The sequence below is a fragment of the Tasmannia lanceolata genome, unplaced genomic scaffold, assembly GCF_043159265.1.
Source record: "Tasmannia lanceolata isolate RefF3 unplaced genomic scaffold, GAP_Taslan_0.1 ptg000013l, whole genome shotgun sequence".
Classification (NCBI taxonomy): domain Eukaryota; kingdom Viridiplantae; phylum Streptophyta; class Magnoliopsida; order Canellales; family Winteraceae; genus Tasmannia; species Tasmannia lanceolata.
Window position 1 is genome coordinate 46,832,619 of NW_027518690.1, and position 25,413 is coordinate 46,858,031.

The 25,413-nt window shown below is 37.1% G+C and overlaps 2 protein-coding genes across 10 annotated transcripts in view; both read right to left on the minus strand.

The window, feature by feature from the left end:
• Nucleotides 1–25,413, minus strand: part of LOC143890327 (putative LRR receptor-like serine/threonine-protein kinase At1g07650) — a 51,088-nt gene that overhangs the window by 21,150 nt on the left and 4,525 nt on the right. For 4 of the 9 annotated variants that reach the window (XM_077394968.1, XM_077394967.1, XM_077394966.1 and 1 more), the window contains exons 1-7: nucleotides 9,091–9,297; nucleotides 6,081–6,252; nucleotides 1,732–1,803; nucleotides 1,563–1,631; nucleotides 1,404–1,475; nucleotides 1,231–1,302; nucleotides 52–123 (exon numbers count right to left, since the gene is read on the minus strand). In XM_077394968.1, coding sequence (XP_077251083.1) covers nucleotides 52–123; nucleotides 1,231–1,302; nucleotides 1,404–1,475; nucleotides 1,563–1,631; nucleotides 1,732–1,803; nucleotides 6,081–6,252; nucleotides 9,091–9,184 — 623 coding nt within the window. In that variant the 5' untranslated portion in view covers nucleotides 9,185–9,297. Of the gene's footprint in view, nucleotides 1–51; nucleotides 124–1,230; nucleotides 1,303–1,403; nucleotides 1,476–1,562; nucleotides 1,632–1,731; nucleotides 1,804–6,080; nucleotides 6,253–9,090; nucleotides 9,300–24,169; nucleotides 24,242–24,350; nucleotides 24,423–24,749; nucleotides 24,822–24,925; nucleotides 24,998–25,074; nucleotides 25,144–25,243; nucleotides 25,316–25,413 lie in introns of those variants that run through there. The other 5 variants (XM_077394965.1, XM_077394970.1, XM_077394971.1 and 2 more) reach the window with 3 other exon arrangements.
• On the minus strand, nucleotides 14,016–21,040 carry LOC143890330 (putative LRR receptor-like serine/threonine-protein kinase At1g07650). The gene is made up of 7 exons (XM_077394978.1): nucleotides 21,030–21,040; nucleotides 20,852–20,914; nucleotides 16,981–17,046; nucleotides 16,748–16,783; nucleotides 15,281–15,660; nucleotides 15,006–15,201; nucleotides 14,016–14,556 (listed from the first exon to the last, which is right to left on the minus strand). The coding sequence occupies exons 3-7, from the start codon at nucleotides 16,982–16,984 to the stop codon at nucleotides 14,354–14,356; spliced, it is 819 nt and encodes a 272-aa protein (XP_077251093.1). The 5' UTR covers nucleotides 16,985–17,046; nucleotides 20,852–20,914; nucleotides 21,030–21,040; the 3' UTR covers nucleotides 14,016–14,353.

Sequence of the window (25,413 nt, forward strand, 5' to 3'; positions counted from 1 at the left end):
TTTTATATACATAGAAAAGACCAAAAAAGAAAGAAAAAGAAAAATACTTACAAATCCTTCAGATTTTTTAGATTAGCAAGTGTATCTGGCAACTCTCCCGTAAATTCGTTTGAGGAGATTTGACTATAGTTCAAAAAACCAAGCACAATGGTCACGATACATTAGGCCCATTTAGATGCTACCAAAATTGGTCCAAATTTGCGAATAATATTATTTTATTTTAATCTTAGTTTGTAAATTCGACATTAACACCTCTCCTAAGCCATTAACTAAATATTTCTAAAACTAGTATAACCTTTCGGATTTTTGCCGATTAGTCCCTCCCTAGCAAAAATAAATGCTAAAACGTCCATAAGAATGGCGCATTATTCCAGCTATTAGAAAATAATTGCCAAAAAGTACCTAAAATTAAGACATCAAATTGATGTGTTAAAATTTATAAAATGAAATTCTCAATGTTTTAACGGCAAGAGTCTTCCTAAACATTTTACCTTTCTCCATAGGATGATCCTAACCCTCCAATTCATGGAGGTTTCTATATTGCGCCGTCCATTTTATACTTTGGGGCCTACCAAAATGAGCAATCTTGAAAGAGTCCAACTACAGTATTGACTATCACACGATCTGGATCAATCCTAATAGTCAACATTGGGTCCCACTTCAGAACATTGTGTGTAATCAAGAGCATTGATTTGATGGAGCACCATGGGGCAAGCCATATAGTCCTGATCTCATGCCGAATGGACATCCAATCTGGAAGATTATAATTTCTCTTAGTATAAATCTAAATGAGGCCTTACATATCAAAGGGCTATATAATCATCCGATCAAGTCTGGATCTACTACAATGCCCCAATTTGTGTTTGTCGATCAGATCAACGGACTTGATGACATCCACATGGCAGATGCGGGGCCAAATACTCCATTATGTATAAGCCACCGCAATACGGATCAAAGGGTTAGGATCATCATACTGATATGATTTTATCGGCACACCATATCGACGGAGGGGCCAAAAAAATGAATGGTGTAGATCATCCAAATAATGTGGGCCCTATTGTATTTTTGGGCTGCACTTTCATGCAAGGCTGCCCTCCTTAGCATTTATTTTACTAAGGAGGGACTAATTGGCAAAAATCCCAGAATTAGTACTAAAGATATATGCCCTAAGATTCCAATATAAAATGGCAATTCAAAAGCTCACATTTATGTAAGAAAGGAAGATCTTACAGTTTCTCTATATTGACCAGCTTCCCAAGCTCTTTTGGAAGAGATCCATTAAACCGGTTGGCGTCTAGAATCCTGAAAATCCAACATTCTTTGTGACCATAACAGAAAAAAGACCCATATGAAATTGGTTGAGAATAATGAGACAATAAAAGAGAAAGAAAATGAAAACGTACAAAGATCTGAGAGTAGTAATGTTTCCAAGCTCTGTTGGGATGGGTCCTGATAAGCGATTTCCGAGTAGAGTGCTGTAATGACATTCTATCTCTCTCTCTCGTTAATTTTCGAAAAGTTCAAAGTTCTTCGCAATGGTAAAAAAAAAAAAAAAAACTTACACGTTTATCAGTTGCATGGTTCCCCATTGGGGAGGTATAGTGCCGTTGAGGAAGTTGCGATTGAGATCACTGTGACCACCAAAGAGGTCATTTTGGGCGTAATTTAAGCAATTAATGTTGGGATGATCTAACTTGAGCCGTGGGCGTAAGTGTGAGAGAGAGGTCTTACAGTGAATGGAGGAAGCGCAGCCTGACCAGTTCTGGTGGAAGCACTCCTTGAAGATTTTGAGCCTGGAGAAGTCTGCAATCCAAAACAGACAGAAACCGCTTTTTAAGCTTTTTCGCACTACTTTTGGAAGGAAAAAATATATATGTAGTCTCTTGTTTTGTTACTGGCACTCCTTTCTTCGAGTTACATTTTTCTAACCCACTATCAGTGTTCAACGTCCAAATCAAATATTGCACACTTGTATTGTTGTTCTATATGTACTTCATTTTATTTTCATCCTGTGTTTCCTTTATCATGAATTTTAATCTTTGCCCTTTAACCTTCAACTATAGATATTATAATAGTGAAAGCTCTAGCTTTCTCTCTCTCTCTCTCTCTCTATATATATATATATATATGAGAAAACTGTTTGTGAGCTTAAGCGCATCATTTTTTTGGTGCGCTTAAGTTGTTATAACGCCTCCCATTGGTGCGCTTAAGCGGGACCCAAACATTTAAACGAATGGGAGGTGTTATAACAACTTAAGCGCACCAAAAAAATGGTGAGCTTAAGCGCACCAACAGTTTTCTATATATATATATATATATATATATATATAGCAGAAGAGAAAATGAGAGAATTTTGTCCATTTAACACGTCAATGTGGAAGATTTTCACCATTTTTTGCCCTCCCCACATATTTGTACATACTATCTATGTGAGGGTAAAAAATGTATGAATGCTTGGAATTATTTGCAAAATCTGTGGCATTAACACCTCGCTGGTAATTTTGAATCTTGATTTGCTAGCCACCTTCTTCAAACGCTATGTCTCACCCATCATTTGCAATTGTATGTATTCAGAGATTTGTTTTACTAGATGTGATGAAAAAATGCATGGAAATACTATTTCTTGAAAGGTTGCTAGCAATAATACATAAAGAAAGAAGCTAGCAATATTATTTCTTGAAAGATTGCTAGCAATAATACGTAAAGAAAGAAGCTAGCAATAATAATCATTACGTAGTAAAGTTTATGAGGGAAATTTTGGACAACCGGTACTTGGATATGACAATTACGGAAAAACTACAAAGAAGAGGTATCAAAATATGACAATTATAAAAAAACTACTTTTCGTTATTAATTTTTTGAGGATATTACGAATTCAGCACACCTGTAAAAATATTTACAAATTCCGGGCACCTTCAGGCGAACAACAGATTATGGAAACCTCTATAGATTGGAGGGCTAGGATCAGCCTATGGAAATGATTTTACGGGCACAACCGATTGATGTTATGTTCCATCATATGGACGGTTTGGATCAACCTATGATGTGGTATGTACAGTTCTTTTGTCGGCCCGTGCATCTGCTGATCTTAGCCCTCCAATCTATAGAGGTTTCCATAATTTAAAAAACATAAAGGGTAAGGGTAGGATTGAAATTATGTGGCTTTAATGGGTGCCTTTGTTAAAAAGCATAAAGGAGGGGGTAGGATTGAAAATATGTGGGTTGAATGGGTGTCTTTGTTAAAAAAAGTCAAAAAAGTGATGTGTAATTTTCATAGAATTTTGGGAGAAATTCAAATAAATCTCTCATTTTCTCTTCTGCTATATAATACACACACACACACACACACTAGTAAATTAGCACCCCACGAGAGAAAAAACTTAATGGTTATAAAATGATGCCTTAATATTGTTCTTAACCGAAAAAAAAAGAAAGTAAAGAAATGTAGTGATTATAATTATTTCAATCAGAAAGAATATAAGAGGAGGACCTTTTGATCCAAACAGGGTAAAAGGAGGCAAGGCACATGATTATAGCATAACAAAGCCTCTAAAATTAAGAAAATGCTGGAATCTTGTGGAAAACTTTGGAAAGTAAATAAATTTGTAAAATTGACTACTTTTTTGCCCATTAAAAAAATAACTTGAACCAACCTTGTTCAATTTTTATTGAGAGGGACCTTCATTTTATTTCCCTGTAGATTGTGGGAAGAGAAAATTTTCCATAGAAAGAATATTTCATCAGAAAAGTTTTTCTTGCAATCGATAGAGGACCTTATGGAAAAAAATTATTTCTATAGTTGAATGGGAAATGATATAACTACGGTTCATTTAGAGGCACACTATCATAAATTGAAATTTTACTTGTACATGACAAGAACATGGACAACATTTGTAATTCAAAATTTAAGCATTGCTGTGAATGATAGTGAATTTTTAATGAGGTTTTGAGCATTTTCTGAGATTTTCAATTGAAGCCTGAATTTTTAATGAGGATTTTGCAATCTATGTTGACTTTGTCCACTTTTTTTTATTAAAAAAGCATAAAGGAGGGGGTAGGGTTGAAATTATGTGTATTTAATGGGTGCTTTTGTTAAAAAGCATAAAGGAGGGGGTAGTGAAAGCTCTAGCTCTTGGTTCTCCTCTCACTATATATATTTTAATCTGTATCTATAATGGAAGATCATTGATCGCATCTGACTGTGGATCATAGTTTCAAAACTCCTCCTTATTGTCGTGGACTCCCAGAGTCGACCCCCTTTACCTTGGCCGTGTTATGGCCTGAGCCCATGTTTTGCCTTTCAAAGTTAGTCAAAACTCCTTTGACTCTCTCAAGTTACGGTCGCATCATACCGAGTCAACTAGGATTTTCTATGTCCACATTTTGACTTGTATCCGCATTTTGAAACATTGATAAGGGTATAGTTGTTGTATAATATGGATGATGGAGATGGTGGAAAAAGAGATGGAATGAGAGGCTTCAAGGCGTGTAGTCACTTTCCTTAAAGACGATATTCACCCCCATCAATTGTTTGGAAGGGGAACCACGAATTCACCTCCAAGATACAATGAAGTCCAGTGAATCCTTCACCAAATGTTTGATGAAGTTTTGCACTAAACGACGAATCACTTTGGAAGAACAAGTATGTGAGACTCTAGTTACCACAAATTCTAGAACGAACATTCTAAAAGGAAAATGTAAAGACTGATTTTAGAAAGGCTTTTCAAGGGTGTGAAATGCTTTGGAATCTCTCAAATCTAGTTCCTACAAGTGTATTTTTGTATTCTATAGGAAATGATAGGGTTTTGCTCCATTTATAGGAGCTTTTGGTGGTGATCAACAATACACGCCGCCGATTGCACCCGATCCGGCTCTTGATCGTTGGGATGAGATTGGACATGATCCGATGATCCACAATGCACCCGATCACCCACTAGCGGTTACCCTAGACCTAACGAACCAGATCGCACCCATTCCCACACTAGTCGGTGGTGCACATCAAGACGACCGATATGGCCAATCAGTCAATCACCATCGGATGAGTGACAATATGTCGTGCGAAGTGCAAAGTGCGCCAAAAAGCATCACTAGCACCCTACAGCTCAGGTCGCACGCACGGACACAACGTCCGGCAGGTCCACCCATGGTCAAAACCTATTGCACAACAAAGCAAGAGAGGGAAGTAGAAAAAGCTTTATATACTCCTCTCCAACTTTTTCGGTTTCCAAGGTGGGACTATTCTCCCAAAGCATTTTCCCCCTCTTTTTGAAAGCACACCACTTTACAAACAAAAAACACTTTTCTTTGCAAAACCTTTTCAAAACATTTTTATTTTGAAAATACTCTAATAATAGTCACACACACAGTGGCAAACTTCATGCACGTGTGTTCTCAGTGGAGGTTTTTTCCCCTAAACTCTCTACATCACTGATGTCGGCACTACCATGTTTTGATAATTGCACTAATTCAATTTGTCTTTTATTATTTAAATAGGTGTAAAAGGTGTTACAGTTAGGGGTGCAACTCGGGTCGGGTTAAACGGAAACCCGTTGGTTTCAACCTGAAAAAAGGCCGGGTTGGGTTTAGTTTGGGTCGGGCTCGGGTTGAGTTCAGGTTCGGGTCGAGGGTTTGGGCAACCTGACCCGAGTGAAACCCGACATTTTTTTTTATGAAATTTGTTTTGTGTAAGCTTAAAAAGTTGGGTTGCATGGGGTTAAACTCGGGTCAGGTTGGGATGGAAAAAAGGGTTCTTCGGGACGGTTCGGGATGGAAAAAGGGTTCTTCGGGTCGGGTCGGGTTGAACCTCGTCGGGTTGGAAATCGAGTCGGGTCGGGTTCAAGTTGGAAAAGAGGGTTCTTCGGGTCGGGTCGGGTCCAACCCGACCCGAGTTGCACCGCTAGTTGCAGTTCCTAAAAGCTCTCGCAGGCCAATTAAGAAAAGAAAAGACTAGATGAGTTTGTGCAATTATTGAAACATAGTATTGCAAATATCAGTAGCCTTACCCTCGATCTGTGTTAGATTTCCATAGAACAAATATATTCAAATAAACAGAGAATTAATAGTAATTGAATTATACGTACATGCTTACGACATGGCAGACTGTGATGTTGCAATTACATCCCACGAGAGTGCTGGTCGCATTGTTAGTGTTATTCACAACCCAGCCCGATTCTCCACTACAAGGGTCAACTTCTGCTCTAAAATCCCAATCCGTTTTGCCCAATTTCCGTCCTATTACTTTAAGAGTGGCCACTGATTATCACATTTAGCAGATATTAATGTCATTAGTTTATTATTATTATTATTATTATTATTTGGTAGGTAATGTGGGATTAGGCATACCCCAACCAGATTTTATCAAGTAATAATGAGAATTTCATCCGATGGTAGACCATCCCACTAGAGTCATTAATTTATCATGGCTTTACCCGGATTTGAATATACGGTTTTGGTAAAGGGATTTGCTAGCGTCCATGGCGCAGAAGGCTTTTCGCCTATGTTCTGTTGCATCTGACAGCAGCCAGAGAGTGAATGAAGACAAAATCTGCTGAAAAGTGAGCCTCTGTATGCAACAGACCATCCGCGAAATGCCTTATGGGATGGAGGCTCTCAAATCCCGAAATGATATCAGCACAACCATGTTCCCATATTTTCACTGACCCATCTTGTCTTTTAGTATTTAAAGAGCTGTCAGGTTATTTCATTTCCCAAAAAGTTCTCATAAACCAATTAAAAAAGAAAAGACAACTTTAGACAAGTTGGGTTTGTGGAAATATTAAAACATGGTTGTGCTGATATCATTTCCTACGGTTCTATATGGCTCCTTTCTTTCTACATAAAATGGGAGTAAAACAAATTGTACGTCCATTCTTAAGTGAAAAAGTGGAAGTAAAATTTGTTTGGATCAATTACCAATGGGGGACAAACATTAGGTGGAATTATCAACAGGACACATGCTTATCAGAAATTATCAACGAGGGACAAAAGAGGTCTTGTCATTAAAAGCTGGACAAAAATGCCCTTTTCTTAAGCAACACGTTTTGCTTTTCCACTTTTCCCTCTTCTTTCCCTTTTTTTTTTACTTTTTCATTTTCAACTTTGTTTTTTTTACCTTACCAGCCATCTTCGTCATCATTTAGCCACCATTGGAGGCGGGAAAACTCAAAATTTTGAAACGTGAGTTCATTCCCATCTCTCTCTCTCAATATCTAGGTTTTGTTTTTCATTTGTTTTAGGGTTTTGCATTTCTCCTTCTCCCTTTCAATGAGGATGAGGAAGATGAATCGTACGGTAGAAAGATAAAGACATGAGAATGAACAAGGGAAAAAAAAAACAGGAAGTAAAAACGTATTCATATGGGACTTGATAAGCCCATTCAGAATTTGGTAACCCCATTTTGATATTGGATAACCCCAACCCCAGAGACTTGAAAACCCCCTTCCAAAACTCCAGTACCCTTGGGCAATTTTAAGGGACTTGATAAGCCCATTCGTAAATTGGTAACCCCATTTTGATACTAGATAACCCCAATCCCAAATACTTGAAAACCCCCTTCCAAAACTCTAGTACCCTCGGCCAATTTTCAGGGACTTGATAAGCCCATTCTGAAATTGGTAACCATTTTGATACTTGATAACCCCAATCCTAGAGACTTGAAAACCCCCTTCCAAAACTCTAGTACCCTTGGCCAATTTTCAAGGACTTGATAAGCTCATTCAGAAATTGGTAACCCCATTTTTTATACTAGATAACCCCAATCCCAGAGACTTGAAAACCCTCTTCCCAAACTCTAGTACCATTGGCCAATTTTTAGGGACTTGACCACCCCATTCGGAAATTGGTGACCCCATTTTTTATACTAGATAACCCCAATCCTAGAGACTTGAAAACCCTCTTCCAAAACTCCAGTACCTTGGGCCAATTTTCAAGCACTTGATAAGCCCATTCGAAAATCAGTAACCCTACTTTTGAGAGTTACTAACCCCCTTCCAGATAGTTGATAAACCCCTTTTGCTACAAAATCTCCTGCCTGTAGCAACTCTTCTAATGGCATTATAATTCTGCTCATGATAGAAATAACAAAAGAAATGGATGTTGTTTTCATTAAATGTGCTTCATGTATTACATCCCAATTTGTGTATTACAAAAAAAAAAATTTAAGTAAATCAAAAAATGTGTAGCCGTCCATTCATGTATTACATCAACTTTTTCTTATACAACCACTTGTCTTCCAAAAAAGTGAGTGAAGCCATCCATGCATTATCTCCAGAATTCACTCTAAAAAATAAATCGCTTAAACCCTAAACAAGATAAATTAGAAACAAAGGATTGAAAAATAGTGCAAAACCCTAAAAAAAACAAAAAAACAAAACCTAAATACAAAGAGATAGATGGTAAGAACTCAACATTCAAGTTTTCAATATTTGCCAGCAACAATGGTGGCTGAACAAGGAGGAAGATGACTAGTAGGGTAAAAAATCAAAAAAGGTGATAATGGAAAAGTAAAAGATGAGGGAAGAAGGAGAAAACAAGGTCAAAACGTGTTGTAAATGGCAAAGGGTATTTTCTTCCAGCTTTTACTGACAAGACCTCTTTTGTCTCCCGTTGATAATTTTTGAAAAGCATGAGTCCTGTTGATAATTTTGCCTAATGTTTGTCCTCCTTTGGTAATTGGTCCAATTTGTTTTATGCCTACTTCCAAAGAAACGGAAATCCCCACAGTCGACCTCATTCTAATACAATGAGGCACTCTCCTGTACGTGAAAGTAAGTCTCATCTTTAACTTCAAATAACGTGCATTTTTTTTCGTTATTGAACACGTATGGCCCAAAGCAAGAATTAAAAAATACACATAATTGTATGTTATGTCCCTGTTTTTTAATTCTAGAAATACTCTTATCTAAGACGTAGAATCTTTTGGACCTTGGGCACCCAAAAAAAAAAAAAAAAAAAAAAACCTAGAGAAAAATGAAGGAAAAAACTGTGAAAAGAGAGGTCCCTAAACTCGACTAACAAAATGAAGGAACCATATCTTTTTAGAAGATTAGAATTATAACCAGAAGCAATATTAAAGGAATCAGAATCTCATACCTTCATCAGGAGGAAGTAGAGTGGCTCCATATCCAAACCTTCCTAAGCAAATCAGTCCAACAACTGAAACAAAGAGGAAACGTCCGAAGAACATATTTGATAATCACAAATATCTTCTCCGGATTGAAAAATAAAAATCTTCTTCTTTTTCGCCTTTTCTGCTTCAGATCCGGAGCTCTTTCCACAACACCATAGAAATTAACTCAAGAGAAGAACATATATATATATATATATATATATATATATATATATATCTCAGTTCGTAGAGTGAGAAGAATGGCTGAAGTTAAGCTGGGATTAGGGAGGGACCCCACCACCCCTATCCTTAGAGAACATAATAACAAAAGAAAAGGGGGCAACAAAATGTAACCACTCATTTTAGTCAGTGAAATGTATGGCGAATTTCTCGAAGATGGTTTAGGTTGACCAATTACTCGGAAATAATTGAAAATTCAACGAACCTCATTCACTATCTCCATTGGTAGTCCTTTATACATCATCCTACAGGGAAGAGTGTCTATATCAATAGCCAACTTGGAGCCCGAGTGTTGGAATTTTCCAATAAAAAGAGTGAATGTAGAAGATGGACTTTTCTCCGTTCCAATATGGGGATTTGCTAGGGACCAATGCAGAGGTCATTTCGTGGATGGGCTGTTGCATTAGAGTGCAGCCACCTCAAATGAATTAAATAAATAAGACAAAATCTGAGCCTACGTGGCTGCATTCTCATGTAACCTCACCTTCTTTCAAAATTGAGAAATGTAAGGATACTGTGCCAACCACCTCAGACAAGATGTTCTCAAGAGTCAAGGTCCCCCCTCCCCCATGCGGAAGGAAATATCTTACCCTCTTCTAGTATTTTTTTTTGGTCTTTTGAAAGGAAAACACTTGGTCATCAATTTCAAAGTGATTTTTTTGGCTTTTATATGGATACGTGCCCCCTTCTTTGTCTTATTACATACGTGTCACAAGAGAGAGGCTCCCGTTTTTCTAGCAACCCTTTTTTTTAAAAGATGTTATTGTTAGGTAACATTGTCTAGGCAATTTTGCGGATGGGCCATGGAAGAAAAGGGTACAGAGATATCACTTCCCCTATTTATTTCCAGGGGATTTGCTAGGGACCTCGGCATAAGGAATTTTGCGGATGGGCTGTTGCATGTGAGAGCAGCCATCTCAGATGGATTAAATTAATAAGACAAAATCTGGTCCTTAGGAAATCCCCATTTCCAGTGTTAGTAAAGATTTTGAGGTTGCTTATGGCAAGGAAAATGGGGTTATCACATATGGAAAATGAGGGTTATCACATATGAAACTGGGGTTATCACACTTGGGAAATTTTCGGTTCTTGTCTGTTGGGCCTGGAAGGGGTTACCAGGTCAAGGAAAATAGAGTTATCACATATGAAAATAGGGTGACCAAGAGATGAAATAGGCTTATCACACCTGCAAAATTTTCGGTTATTGTATGCTGAGCTTGGAAGAAGTTACCAGGTCAAGGAAAATAGGGTTATCACATATGAAAATGGGGTTCTCACATATGAAACTGGGGTTATCACACCTGCAAAATTTTCGGTTGTTCTCTGTTGGGCTCGGAAGGGGTCACCAGGTCAAGGAGAAGTGATACCCCTTTTCTTCCTGTGGACCAGGCACATTTCTTCCTCGGGCAACCCTATATATTGTTTATGACTCCTCTTTTTACACTAAAATAGGGTTGCCCGTGAAAGAAAAGGGAGATGATATATCATTTTCTTTGTTTATATATTTGAAGAAGATACGCCCATTTTCTTTGTTTAAATCACTTGGGCCCCAATGTAAATAGGCCTTCATCCGTGAACCGATTGGAGGGATAGGATCATCCAATAGAGATAATTTTTGGGACATAGTCTATATTTACATTGAGGCCAAACAAATGAATGGTTTAGATCTTCCAACAAGTATCATGAACGCCATATAATGTCTCCTATTTTATGCGATATAATGGGTGGGCCCCATCTTGCTCAAAGGCCTTTCCATAGCAAAAATAAAGTGAGCACATATGTGCAAACATCATGTACAGTGGACCCACCTATTATATGTGCACCTAATTTCGGACGCCATATAGGATCCAAACCATGCACTTGTGAGCCCAAGTGATCTTTTAAAAAATATACATTATTTGATGTCAACGCATATAGATGAGATGATAAATTCGCTCCCCTACTGGATAATTCGCACCCCTTTGACATGAATTATGTGGCAGACTTGAATGTTTTTTTTTCATGTTAAAGAGGAGCAAATTATCTTACAGGGGGCGTGAATTTGTTATCGTCCTTTTCTAAAATTTGGGGGGCCTACCATAAACCTGGTACATCCAAACCATACACCTATTACTCAAACCATGACCTGTTAATAAAGCATCCAATAATCAGCCCCTAACATCCAACAAATTGGGTTACATAAGGCCGTGCATAGCTGCTGTATGAATTTTTAGGAAAAGTTACATAAGGTCGTGTGGAGAAAGAGATTTTCTGGCTTACCGTGTATTTTGAGGGTGGCGAGGTATTTCGGTCAAAAAATGTGTCAGGAAAAGCAAAATTGAACCCCTTGACAAGTTTGAAATTCAGAGGGTCCATCTCACTATTTTACATTTTTAGGTACCGCTTGACCAAATTTCCTTATTAAAAAAAAAAAAGCTTGCTTATTCTCTTCTTGTGTTATAATTTTGGTACTTAAATTCTACAGTAATATCTCTATTATTAGTCCTTTACAAACAGTGATCGTACTATATATCATCCTACATAGAAGAGTCTTAACGTAAAGAGAAGATAGACTTTTCTCCGTTTGAATGTGAGCCTCACCTTCTTTCCAAAATGAAAAATGCTAAGGAAACTGTGCCAACCACCTTAGACAAGATGTAGCTCAAGGGTCCCATGTGGAAGGAAAGATCTTACTCCTTTCTACTTTTTCATTTTGTCTCTTTAATTTGAAAAGGCGTTCATTGTTGTTGTGTAATGTCTACATTGTCTAGGCAACACTGCCTCCAAGATACAATTAAAGCTGCCATGGGACTTCCTCTCCAAAGCAACTTTGTATTTGTCATGGGTCGAGCATGTCCCTTTCTCAAGGCCCCATTTTATCTCTTAAACATTGTCGGTGCCCGCTCGGGCATGTGCACTAGCAGGGCATCTGCCCTTGATATTTGATCCGACAGAAGTTGAAAAAGTGGGCTGCTGTTGGATCAAATATCATGGGTGGATGCCCCCGCCAGTGTACTAACACACACACACAGCCATGCCCACGCAAAACAGATATCTATCTATATTATATAAGTAAAGCTGAATGTGGGAAGCTGAGGCTGTACCACGTGTCACGCCCACATTCAGCTTTACACCGAATTTATGTGTATAACGCAGATTTAAGAACGCATTAAGGTGATGTGGTACACTGTTTCACAAGTTTTTCTCTATCACACGTAATTTAAAAACGTTTTAAGGGGATGTGGCACCCGGAATTTAAAATGTTAATATAGAAAATATTTTTTTTGCTTTTTTTTAAAAAAAACTTTCATATTTTCCTAAATATTGCAATCCTTATCATATATCTTATCTCTATCCAAATCTAGTCTAAAGTCAAGGATTCCAATCTCTCTCTATTAAATAGCCTAAAATGAAATGAAAAAAAAGCCTACAATCAAGGATTACAATCTCTCTATTAAATAAAGCTTTATATATATATATATATATATATATATATATATCTTTTTTAGTTATAAATCTTTCTTTTTTTGGATCGCCCCATGCCTCGCACGGGATTGCAACTAGTTTTTAGGATACTTTGAGGGTTGGATGAGCTACGGTTAACTCCAAATGCGTCAAAAGTTAACGATTTCTGTTGGGGATATCACTGCCTTTTTTTTTTTTCTTTTATTTAATGAACTGGTAGGGGCCCTGCCAAAGATTTGCTAGCCACCTTCGCAGAAAGCCATGTGGTGCCCGTCCTTGGCCTATATTGACTTTGAGGCAGATTTTGTGGCACCTTGTCACTTTGGGCGAGGGGGGCTTATCTGACCTATAGATCACGCTAGATCACGATTCTACTGTTCATATAGTTGCTGAAGTGACTCTTGGCCTATGTAAAATCCTTGTCCTCCCCTATAATTGTTAGATCACGACCGATCGTCAATATGTGGTCTTATTGCACCCGATTAACACTTGATTGTTATGTGACTGGTCGTGATCCGACGATCAAGATTGCACCCGATCGAACATCGAGTGTTACCACAAGACCCGACGCTCGACACAACACCCGATCGAGCATTAGCAATTGGAACACATTCGAGCGATCCTACGGTCTAGATAGCCGCCACCTTGGATCACCATCCGATCGAAGCGATCTTGATCCAACAGCTCAGATCAAATCTAAAAAACACGCACACGCACAACAGTCCCACCAACTTTTGCAAAACCCACATGTACTACAAAAGAAAAGAGAAAGGCAGGTCCTAAACCTTTTGGTTTCCACTCCAAAGAGGCATTATCAAAATAAAATCTTTTTTTATTTACAAAACCATTTTCCAAAAACTCTTTATTTTGAAAATCTCTAACAGGAACTTCCGGGCTTCAATGTTCTAAATTGCAAGCATCTCCGGGGCATGTGAAAAGAAATGTAGTCGCAAAGCAGGACCTAATTTGAGAAAGAAGAATCTCGGCAACCAAGGGTAAGACTATCTTTCCTTGGGGATGTAAATTTTATGGCATACTTATATTTTCCCATTACACATGCAATTTATGATAAATTTGCAACAACATATTATTAGGTAAATAATATGATCTAAAGCTTTTTAGAAATTATTGTTGCATCCCCTTTCAAAGAATACAATAAACCTGGCTTTTCTAGAGCTGGGACACTTGAAAAAATGGATGATAACTTGAGAAACAACGCTACATATATGTGAACATAACCATAAAATAGTGCACGTGGGAGAACAAAGTACTTCACATACGCTAATGCATATATGTGAACATAAGTCATACAATAATTCGCAGGGGAGAGCAAAGTACTTAACATACTGATATAAGCTTAATATAGATGAAACAAAAGATTTGACACCATCAGGAATCAAGGTAAGCATTGTTATTCAAGAGCTTGCTAAGAAAATTGACTCCTTCTAATGCCACTGGTAGCTAATTGCCAGAGAACAAAACTTACCAGCATATACACGATTTTTTCTTTAGTGGTTGTGATGTGGTACACTTGTTTCAGTCTCACCCTTGTGACTTTGCTTCTCAGGCAGCCTTTTCTCCAGAGAATACTTTGTAATGTAGTACACTTATTTCAGTTTCATTTTGGTCCCTTGTGACTTCGCTTCTCAGGCAGCCTTTTCTCCAGAGGATACCCAAAATCAAGAACACAATGCATAATAATAGAGCAACAATCCCAGCAATAATACCGATATGTCTCTTCTTCTTGCCTTTCGGTAGTGGAAAGTCTGAAGAAGAAAAAGAAAATCATTATTAAGGTGATTAATGAAAGAAAAATTGACCAAGAAGATTAACCCAAGAACATAGTACCAAAAATGTTAGGATCAGACATGATTTAATGATCAAGTTGATGAAAATTCAATTGGAAAGAAGAACCTCAAATCTATCCAAACTTAATTGGATTTAAATAGGCAGAACCAGATTTAACCTTTTTCCAAAAAACACTAGTATTAAAAATAAAAGAATATCATATAAAACTTTCAATATATATTTTTTTCATTTGCATGATCTTCTATATGGAGTGGATCGAGATCAGCATCCTCCAAGCAAATAAGAAGGATTTAATGTAAACAGAATATATAAGACTCGTATTAGTCGAGTTAGTCTTTATTCATTGATTTGACTAAACGATAAACAATAATAAGAAAAAGATGCTGACACAAAACATGCTACATACCAGGATCCACCGAAATAGCTGATATGAGAGGACCATAGTTCCCTCTCTCAGGGATGCTTGTTGTTCCTTTTCCACCCCAATAGAAGCGGATCTCCAAAGAGTTACTACTCACATTTGCAGTAAAACTCTTCACAACTGCCTTATTAGAACCACCAGCTTCATCTTTAATATTGAAATCCTTAAGTACTAGTTTTCCCTGCACAACACACATCTCAGCATTTCTGAATTTGCAACCATAACATAAAAAAATGTTGTTTTTTAATGTGATTAGCTACCTGAATATAAACATCAAATATACGCTTCCCGAGGCTGCTAAATGTTTTGTCGTCCGTGAAGATTATCTCCGCAAAGTGGAGTTTCACAATGTAATTCCCATTTAGCAAACAAAATCCGTAATAAGTCAGGGAGAGTGGAGAAAGGCGTGCTGTACTGTACAATTCTGGATTAGAAATATTGAGTCCGGATTTAGCTGTTGTTGTGTAAATGTCATTATCCTTGCCATTGTCCAGGAAGTGCCCAGTGCTACTAAATGCCCAATTATTTTTTATACTTAAAACAAATTCTGAAGCAGCACCTATGTGGTCATCTTTCTCATATGTGGCATTCCTGTCGATCACCTCATCTCCACCACAATTTATATGCAAAGAATAATAAACTGCCACAATGAGATCAAACTCCATATTAACAATAAATAAATAAGCGAAACTGAAAAATCTAATTGTTTCAATCAGGCTCTCATACTAGACAAATCAGATGCAGGACTTCACAAAAGTTTACCCTCTCTTTATTAATGTTTACTTTCTTTTCTAATTTCTAGGTATATTTAATTTAAATATAAGGTCTACAATATTTTAGGGATTTGCTAGGGACCATCGCAGAAGGCATTTCGTGGGCGGGCTGTTGCATGAGAGAGCAGCCACATGGGCTCATATCTTGTCTTATTCATTTAATTCATCTGAGGTGGCTTTTCTCTCATGCAACAGCCCGCCCGCTAAATGCCTTCTGCGATGGTCCCCAGCAAATCCCATATTTTAATAACTTAATATTGAAAATCTCTAATTTGAACAGACTTGATCCCGCAGGAATATCTTATATTAATAGAAGAGACACTCCAAATGAGTGGAAAAATTATACAGTGTGCGCGCGTGCGTGTCGGTGGGTGGGGAGGGTGTTGTGTGTATGCATGGTTTTTCTTTTATTTAATAGTTCAGACCATACTTTCGCTATTTTAAATTGCATTTCCCTCGAATTTTAGAAACATGCCATCTTTTGTTTCCCATGTGGCAGGGTTATTGTTAGTTCCATATTTGTGTGTGTAACACTGTAACTGTGATGTGTGTGTCCTGTGTTGGGTTATGAAACGTGTGTGTGTGTGGGGAGGGGGGGGGGGGGGTAGCTATGGTTCTGCTCTTCTTTATTAGTTCAGACCCATTCCCACGCTTTTATAGGTGTATGATGCTAATTGCACACTTTGAAAGAAATATCAAAGAATACAAACCCAAAGAAAGGCCTGTGGATCAAAAAGAAAACTACAAAGTACTACATCATGTTCCAATTCCAGAGCAGCATGCTTACAATGTTGACAAGGAAAGTTCTTTGAGCAATGAAAAACTCCACTCCTACACCATCAATATGCGGTCAAGAACATGTCAGAATTATAACATTATACTAAGTACATGTTCTATTACTCCAAATAATACAAATTATACTGAGATTTCACAATAAGGGGTTTAGATGCTTACGTAGTGCTCCCCGCAGAAGAGCTTTCAAACAAGTTGCTGTAGATACACTGAAAGTTTCAGTAATACCAAAAAAAAAAAAAAAAAAAATAAAAATAAAAATATATATATATATATATATATATATATATATATATATATATATATATAGAGAGAGAGAGAGAGAGAGAGAGAGAGAGAGAGAGAGAGATAGAGATAAAGCTGGAAAGTTTATTGAAAAAAAAAACTTATCTTACACATTCCCTTGTTGACAATCAGATAATCCAGTGCTTCTCCATGTAAAATTATTGTATGAAAGATCGCTGCATGATTTGCAATATGAATCATCAATTCTTGAAAGGAAAAAATAAAATAGTTCTATACTCCAGAAGAAACACCCACCATATTGTTGAATTTCATCATTGAAGCTTCTAAACGTTTTATTCCATATTTCATACCATTAACAAGTATCTTGTTCCAATAAGTAGTTATATGGTCCCTTAAGTTTTGTTTCAAGTCTCTTAAGTCATATCACCCCATCCAAAAATTAAATAGAGTAGTGCATAAAATTAAGTCAAAGGAACCAAAATTACTTAAAAAATCATTTTCACCATTATATGTTTTCTTCCTCTAAAATAAATTGCAAAAAAATATTCAAAGTTTGACGGATAATTCAATCTTCGATGTTGGTAAGCTTCATCATGCATGATGGTTTGTGTAGCCAGTGGTAAACAGATATTTAGGTTATAATTGAAAATAAATTACAATGGCTGTAGGTTAAATTAACAATAATGTATTAGCAATAAGTGTGGGAATAACCTGGAAATATTATTTTGTTCACCTCATTTCTTATGTAGGATACTTGGGTCCAGTTATATTTCACCATATGTACTATGCTGTAGCACAGTATAATTCGAAGTGGTGAGGTAACTTTCACCATTTGGCATTCTCTATTTAAAGAAGATATTACAAGTGGGATGATAGCATCAACCCCACATAACTGTTAGAAAGATAAAAAATGTGACTGGTGGAAGAAATAAGTACAAAAACTAAAAACCAAGATACAAGATAATAACCCCTTGACGCCTGTTTGCATGAAGAGACGTCAACGACTTGATACTTTCATCTTATCGCATGGGAGACACCATGTGACTGTATGTGGTGAATTATCCCTTATGAACCTCCCTCAAACACAACGGGGTAGCAATGACGTTGAGTTTGGATTGCAATAACAAAAACCGTGAGAAGGCAGACCTTTGGTAAATGACTCTGCTAATTGATCGGATGTCGAAATAAAATGAACCCAAAGTGCAAACCTTTCCCGAACAAAATGATAGTCGGCTTAAATGTGTTTCACCTTCACATGTAGAATCGGGTTGGCCATGAGATATGCGGCACTTATATCATCGCAAAGTAGCAATGGAGGTTTGAAGGTTTGCGGAGAAAAATGTAAAGATCACGGAGATGTTGAATCCAGCAGAGATGATGCCTTTAATATAAATGACGAATAAGTTTAACAGCCTCTAGATGGGTAGTCGTAGGAGCTTGCATAAATATAGTTGAAATCGACTGCATAGGGCTATGATGTCAAACTGTGTTAGTGTAAGATATTGGAGGGCACCGACAATGCTGCGATAGTGAATAGCATTAGTAAATATTGTACCAACAAATTTGCATAGTTTTGGCCAGCTAAGAGCTGGGGTGCTAAGGGGGGCTTAGCACCAAGCATATCAATACATTCCAAGAGGTCCAATGCAAACTTGTGCTGGGTCATAAATATACTTGAAATCGACTGCATAGGGCTATGATGTCAAACCGTGTAAGTGTAAAATATTGGAGGGCACCGACAATGCTGCGATAGTGGATAGCATTAGTAAATATTGTACCAACAGATTTGCATAGTTTTGGCCAGCTAAGAGCTGGGAAGCTAAGGGGGGCTTAGCACCAAGCATATCAATACATTCCAAGAGGTCCAATGCAAACTTGTGCCGGGTTAGACAGATAGCATTTGAGGTGCGGGAAACTTCCATTCCTAGAAAATAATTGAGTGCACCAAGATCTTTGAGATCAAATTGAGAAGATAAAGCATTAATGAGACGATCAATGCCAAGAGAATCACTGCCAATAATTATAATATCGTCAACAAAAACAAGGGGAGAGACTGAACCAATAGAAGAATGCATAAAGAATAGTGAAAGATTCGATGCACTATTGTGATAATCAAGCTCAAGAAGAAAGTCCCTGAAACGACTATACCAAGACCGTGATACTTGTTTAAGCCCATATAATGACTTGTGGAGTTTGAAGACAAAATGAGGATTGGATGGATCAACAAAACCAATGGGCTGCTTCATGTAAACATCTTCAGTCAAGTTGTCCCGCCCCGCAAGAATGCGCTCTAACAATAGTGAATATGAGTGAAGCAAATGTGATAGATCTTTATATATTAAGCAAGCTAAGTCAGGCATGGTGTTGGTCTACGTATATGTGTATGATATTACAATCACAAGTAGTTACAACTTTGACACCCAGGGACTAAAGAACAATTTGAAAGAGGCCTTTGACAAGAATGATATAGGAGAACCAAAGAAGGATTATGATCACATAAAAAATACAATGCAGATCTCCTGAACGGATTCGCATGATGAACTGCAAGCCAGTCACACCATTCCTATAGTGTATAACAACAAGATTAGTGGAAAGAAAAGCAGCAAGGTTAGAGATTCACACAATTATCATAGTATTGTAGGAGCCCTTCAATATCTTACCTTCACTAGGTATCGCATAACCTATGTAGATTATTACGTTTGTTGACATCTACATGATCTAAGAGTAGTTATTGACAGTCAAATAGATCGTGAGTTATGTCAGAGACACACTGGACCACAAATTTTTATAGAGTGCATCATGATAAGACAGCCGATGCGTATGGTTTTTTAGATGTTGATTGGAAAGGAGATCCAGAAACATGGAGATCAGTCACAAAGTTTGTATAATAGTGACATAATCTCTTAGAGCAGCAGGAGACAAATGATAGCGGTCAAATTTAGTCCAGAGGCCAAATATGGAGCTATGGACTCTACTGCAATAGAATTTCATTGATAAATATCTTCCAGGAACATAATTTGAGATCATGTACACACATTCTATCATGACAGCCATAGTGCCATCAAGCTATCTCCACATTGAGATTGGCCATCACTTTGTCCATGAAAAGGTTGGGAATGGTGAAGTTCATCCCAGTTTTGTAACCAATTGTGATAAAATTGCAGACGTTTCACAAAGAACCTTATTGTAACCACCATCACAACTTGGTAGATAACTGAACATGTTGCAAGGAAAACTCGAACTTGAAGGGGAAGTGTTAGAGCTGGTCGAAACTCATAAGTAGGGTTATTTTAGTCATTAAGACTTGTGTAGAAACGTCTTATGTTCTTTTGATAAATGGAAAAATGAGTTTGGATTCCTCTGTGTTAGGATCACTTTCCTCTTTTAGAAGATTTCCATATTGCACTAGATTCCTATTTTCTCATTTCCTATTCTGCTGATCTATATTTCCTATTTTGCTATCCTTATTTTCTATAAGATGTGGATGCCGTATGGCTTTTTGAGCAAGAAATAAAATCACGTTTAGTGCTTGGCACATTGGAGGTCGAGTTTCCTCGAATTAACTCATTGGAGGCCTGAGTTTCCTCGAATTAGCTCACTTTCTTCTCTCTTTTCTCTCAATCTATCAATATTCTTCTTTATTTTTTGTTTGATAGAACGGTGTTCTATCACTCTGCATGAATCCCATTTCTCATGAGTAATCCATTTCCATCTCATTATCATATTTACAGTAGATTTTAAAATTAATTGGAGCCATTTTTCTCCCATTAGCCACACATTTTATTGGCAAGCCAATCGGCATGGTTTCTGGTTTGCTTGTCATAACAATTCTTTATAGGTTTTGAATGCTTTCATCAAGAAGTCCATCAGTAGAACCTAGGTCTTCAGTCAAATCAAAGACAATAATCATAGTGTCACTAAAGCGAAAAGGATACATGGATTAACAAAAACAATATATCACATGCATGGGGAACTAATATATCACCATAAAAATTATAACAAGCATGGAGAGAAACATACATGTTATCTCCTTTATGCATCCAGTCTGGTACCGGTCCAGTCAGCAAGTTGCTAGTAAAATACCTAATCAAAAGCCACAATGATTTACTGTGATTGAGCAGTTTGTGTAGAAAGAACACCATAATAGTTTCCATATAAGCTAGTTTGAAAATTTATTGTGATAAATTAGTCCACTCACATGAAATCAGATTTTTGTAGGTTTCCGAAGTTGCTTGGAATGTTTCCTGTCAACTTGTTAAAGGTAAGATCTCTGCCAAGAAAACCACAAGGAAGATTAGATAAGAACAAGGTTCTGTCCCAAAACAATGTCTGTTAGGGCATTCAGGTCATTTATTGATAATCAACTGTTAATTCTTATAGTAGAAATTAATACTAAATATACTTCAATGTTGCAGTAAGAGCGTTCCAAGACAAACCTAACAAAATATTAGCAACATAAATAATTGAACATAAGTCACCGACGCTAAACTTTTCCATCCAAATTGATGCATCAAAAACACCATAGTTTTAAAACTCCCCCGTATCATTGTGGACTCCCCCAAGTCGACTCCCTTTTTTCTTTGGTCATGTTCTGCTTTTGCCGCCGCGATCCGCATTTTGCTCTACAGAGTTCATAAAAACTCCTTTGACTCTCACGAGTTATGACCGCATCAACTTGAGTACTCAGCCGTGTCAACCAAGTTACTCGACCACGTCGTGCCGAGTCGACTAGGATTTTCTTCGACCATGTTTTGGTCCACATCCGTATCTTGAAACACTGATAAGCACTACTAGGTTTATCTATGCAACATAAAACACATGTTGAGAAGAAACGAGTCCTTCTGTGGCTCACTTTCTAGAAATAGTGACTATGATTAACTCATGATGAGCATGGAAAGGTCAAGAAAACACAAATAAAAGCAGCATTTAAAACAGATGATAACGGACCAACACGCTAGGAAGTTGAGTCTACACAAGGCTTGCCAAATGTAGTTGACTAAATGCTGAGAAAATAGAAAATAAACCTACAAATGTACAAAAGAGCATGACAAAACCAGCTCAAGACATCAGGGTTAAACTGACCCTGTCTTGCTAGGAACTAAATGAATGCTAATTTTGAGGGTTCAATTGTTACACAATAAAAACTCAGAAAGGTATAAATGATTACTTCCCATTCTTCCTCAAGATAATACGCCAAGAAACAACATGAAGCTAACCAATTTAGAATAAATAATCCATTGATAATATCCTCAAGTTTAGTATTTGACTATATATCTTTTAAGAGAATGAATCTTATAGACTTAGAATACATGATCTTGGAAGCTTATTGTTCACCTGTATATGATGACTATAACCCTAGCACCCAGTATATTAGTCATTTTAAGCAAGAGCTCCCTCCTGGACAAATGCTTATTAAGCCCCCCCCAGGTTCATAAAGGTGACCTATTGGTTTAAGTGGAGCATCACTTGTGTTTATAATGGGGCATTACCCCAATGCATCCATCCATAGTTATCAATTTTGTTTCGTTTCGGTTGAAACATTTCATCCCCTCCCCTTCCGGAATTTCAGAACGGAAAACCACCAAATACAGTTTCACCCTGTTTCGTCCGAAATGGGGTGTTAGGGCAAAATGCCTTGTTTCGGCCAAAACAACCTTTTGGCTTTTTTTCTCCTCTTCTTCTTGGCTCTTATTAGTTGTCTTCTCTTCTTCTTGCCTCTTCTTAGAATTGGGTATTTTCATGCAAAATCATTTAAGTAAATGTCCATTTACTTAAGATTTACATGTAAATAGGGGAATGCCTTCCATTTGAATTTATTAAAAATAGTTTTAGCACCCACATCGAAAAGGATAAACAGTCAACTTCGCAGTCTAGTACAAAATTCAACATTTTCGGTCATTTCAAGTCGGTCAAAATCATAACTGTCAAATGATGGGGTATTTTTCTAATTTTAAAAATTCATAAATTCTATCATGTCCAAACATTATTAAATCCTAAAAGTCCAGTCGAAAAAATATCATAATTTAGTCTCTAAATTTTTGTTCATCTAGTCAGGCACTGGTTAGTACAGGCATTTCAGATGACAAAGATTTTCCTTTAAGTAAATATTAGATCTTTACAACCTTGATGTTATTATGGATTGGATTGCATAGGATGACCCTTTTGTTTAAATTTTTAGGAATTTTTTATTTTTTTTAATTAACTATAAAAAAAAAAGAGTTTTCGTAGCGTCTTTTCAGAAACTAAACGCCGAAGCGTTCCGGTTCCACTGGCAAAAACGAAATGACGGATAAAACAGAATCGATAAGTAAGCATCCATCACTTGTGTTTAATTCAGTCTAGTTTTCCAAAGCTCTGTTGTAATAATAAACTGCATTTCTTGCAACAGAGTATATCTTTTCTCTACACTTTTATTTTTCTGCATGAGATTTCATTTGGACCATTTCAACTTTATTAGCTGCATCTCTACTGTTGAAGTTCATGATTACCTGGGCTCCAGAAGTACCTACTTTTGAGCTTCTGGACGTTAAAAATAAGCAATGTGTATGACTCAGTTTGTGGAATCCAATTGATCATTCATTATTCCCACTTGATGTTTTAGGAAAGAGAAAAATACATGAAATTTCCTTCCTTAATTTGGTAAGACGTTATTCAAGGGACTCTAACTCAAGATCATGTTGCATAACAACAGCTCTCTTGGCACTAGAATGACTGCCTTCAAGGAATGGATCGGTACATGCATTTACGTTTAATGAACATATTCCCTCTACTAAAGCAAGCAGATAAGAAGACAACATCAGGTAAAGAACATCTTTACCTTATCTAAAAGAATCAACTTACAAGGTTTTCAGTTTTGTCATTGTCCCAATATAGTCAGGGATTGCTCCAGAAAGATTACAATTCCTCAATATTCTGTAACATTGGATAAAGTGCATGCACTTCAACAACCCTGAAGAAAGATGAACTTCTGTACAACATACCAAAGACAAGCATTGATTCGACTCACAGTGTCCTCATGCCTGTCATCTTACTCAGTGGTGGAAACCCCAAAGATGTTCCATTTATGTCACTAATCCTCCTGCAAAAAAAAATCCACAAAGACTAATTACCAAAAATTGCTACACGAAACAATTAATGGTGCGAATATCAGTTGTCTCTACTCACAGGTCATATAAATTTTCCAAAAAGGAAATGCCAGAAGGAATAGGCCCCTGCAGACCACTTCCTTGAATTGCTCTATCATGGATGAAATTTGAAAAAAAAAAAACAATAAGAAATAAAATTCAGACACTACTCTAGAAAAAAGAAACTCAAAATTCAAAAGAACAGAATGGTTACAATTTTTCGAGCTGCGTCCAGTTCTGGATGAAATCAGGTATCTTTCCAGTAAAGCGGTTATCCATTATCCTACTGCACTATGCCAAAAGAAAAGAAAAAAAAAAAGAAGGAAAAGAAAGATGATGAATTTCATGTCCGTAGAACAAGACAAATAAAAAAATAGAAAAGCAAGAAAACTTACAAATCCTTCAGATTTATGAGATTAGCAAGCGTAGCTGGCAACTCTCCCGTAAATTCGTTTGAGGAGATTAGACTGTAGTTCAAAAAACCAAGCACTGAATGGTCACGAATTCAGGGTACATAAGGCCTCTTTAGATGGTACCAAAATTGGTCCTAATCTGTGAATAAAACTACTTAATTTTAATCTTATTTGTAAATTGGACATGAACACCTCTTTGGAAGCCATCAACTATATATTTCTAAAACTTTTAGAAATAATCATATTTGATTTCACATACATTTGAATATATAAATAATCACTCATCTTCGCCTTACTTAATGGCAGGGGTCATGAAAATTTTTAATTTTTATTTCTTGGGAGGGGGAAATGAGTTCCCTCCTCAAGTTTGCAAGATCTTACATTCTCTCAATATTGACCAGCTTCCCAAGTTCTTGTGGAAGAGATCCAGAAAACCGATTGGCATCCAGAGTCCTGAAAATCCAACATTCTTTGTGATCATAAAAGCAGGAAAAAGACCCATATGAAATTCGCAGAGAATAATGAGACAATAAAAGAGAAAGAAAATGAAAACGTACAAAGATCTGAGAGTAGTAATGTTTCCAAGCTCTGTTGGGATGGGTCCTGATAAGCGATTTCCGAGTAGAGAGCTGTAATGACATTCTCTCTCTCGTTAATTTTAGAAAAGTTGAAAGTTATTCGCAAGGGTGAAAAAAAAAAAACTTACACGTTCACAAGTTGCATGGTTCCCCATTGGGGAGGTATAGTGCCGTTGAGGAAGTTGCTATTGAGATCACTGTGACCACCAAATAGGTCATTTTGGGCTTAATTCAAGCAAGTAATGTTGGGATGATCTAACTTGAGCTGTGGGCGTAAGTGTGAGAGAGAGGTCTTACAGTATCTGGAGGAAGGGCAGCCTGACCAGTTCTGGTGGAAGCACTCCTTGTAGATTTTGACCGTTGAGATATCTGCAATCCAAAACGGACAGAAACCGCTTATTAGGCTCTTTCAAAGCTCCAGAGGTGCTGTTTTTTTTGTTGGGTAAGCTGGGGTTTAACGGAGACCC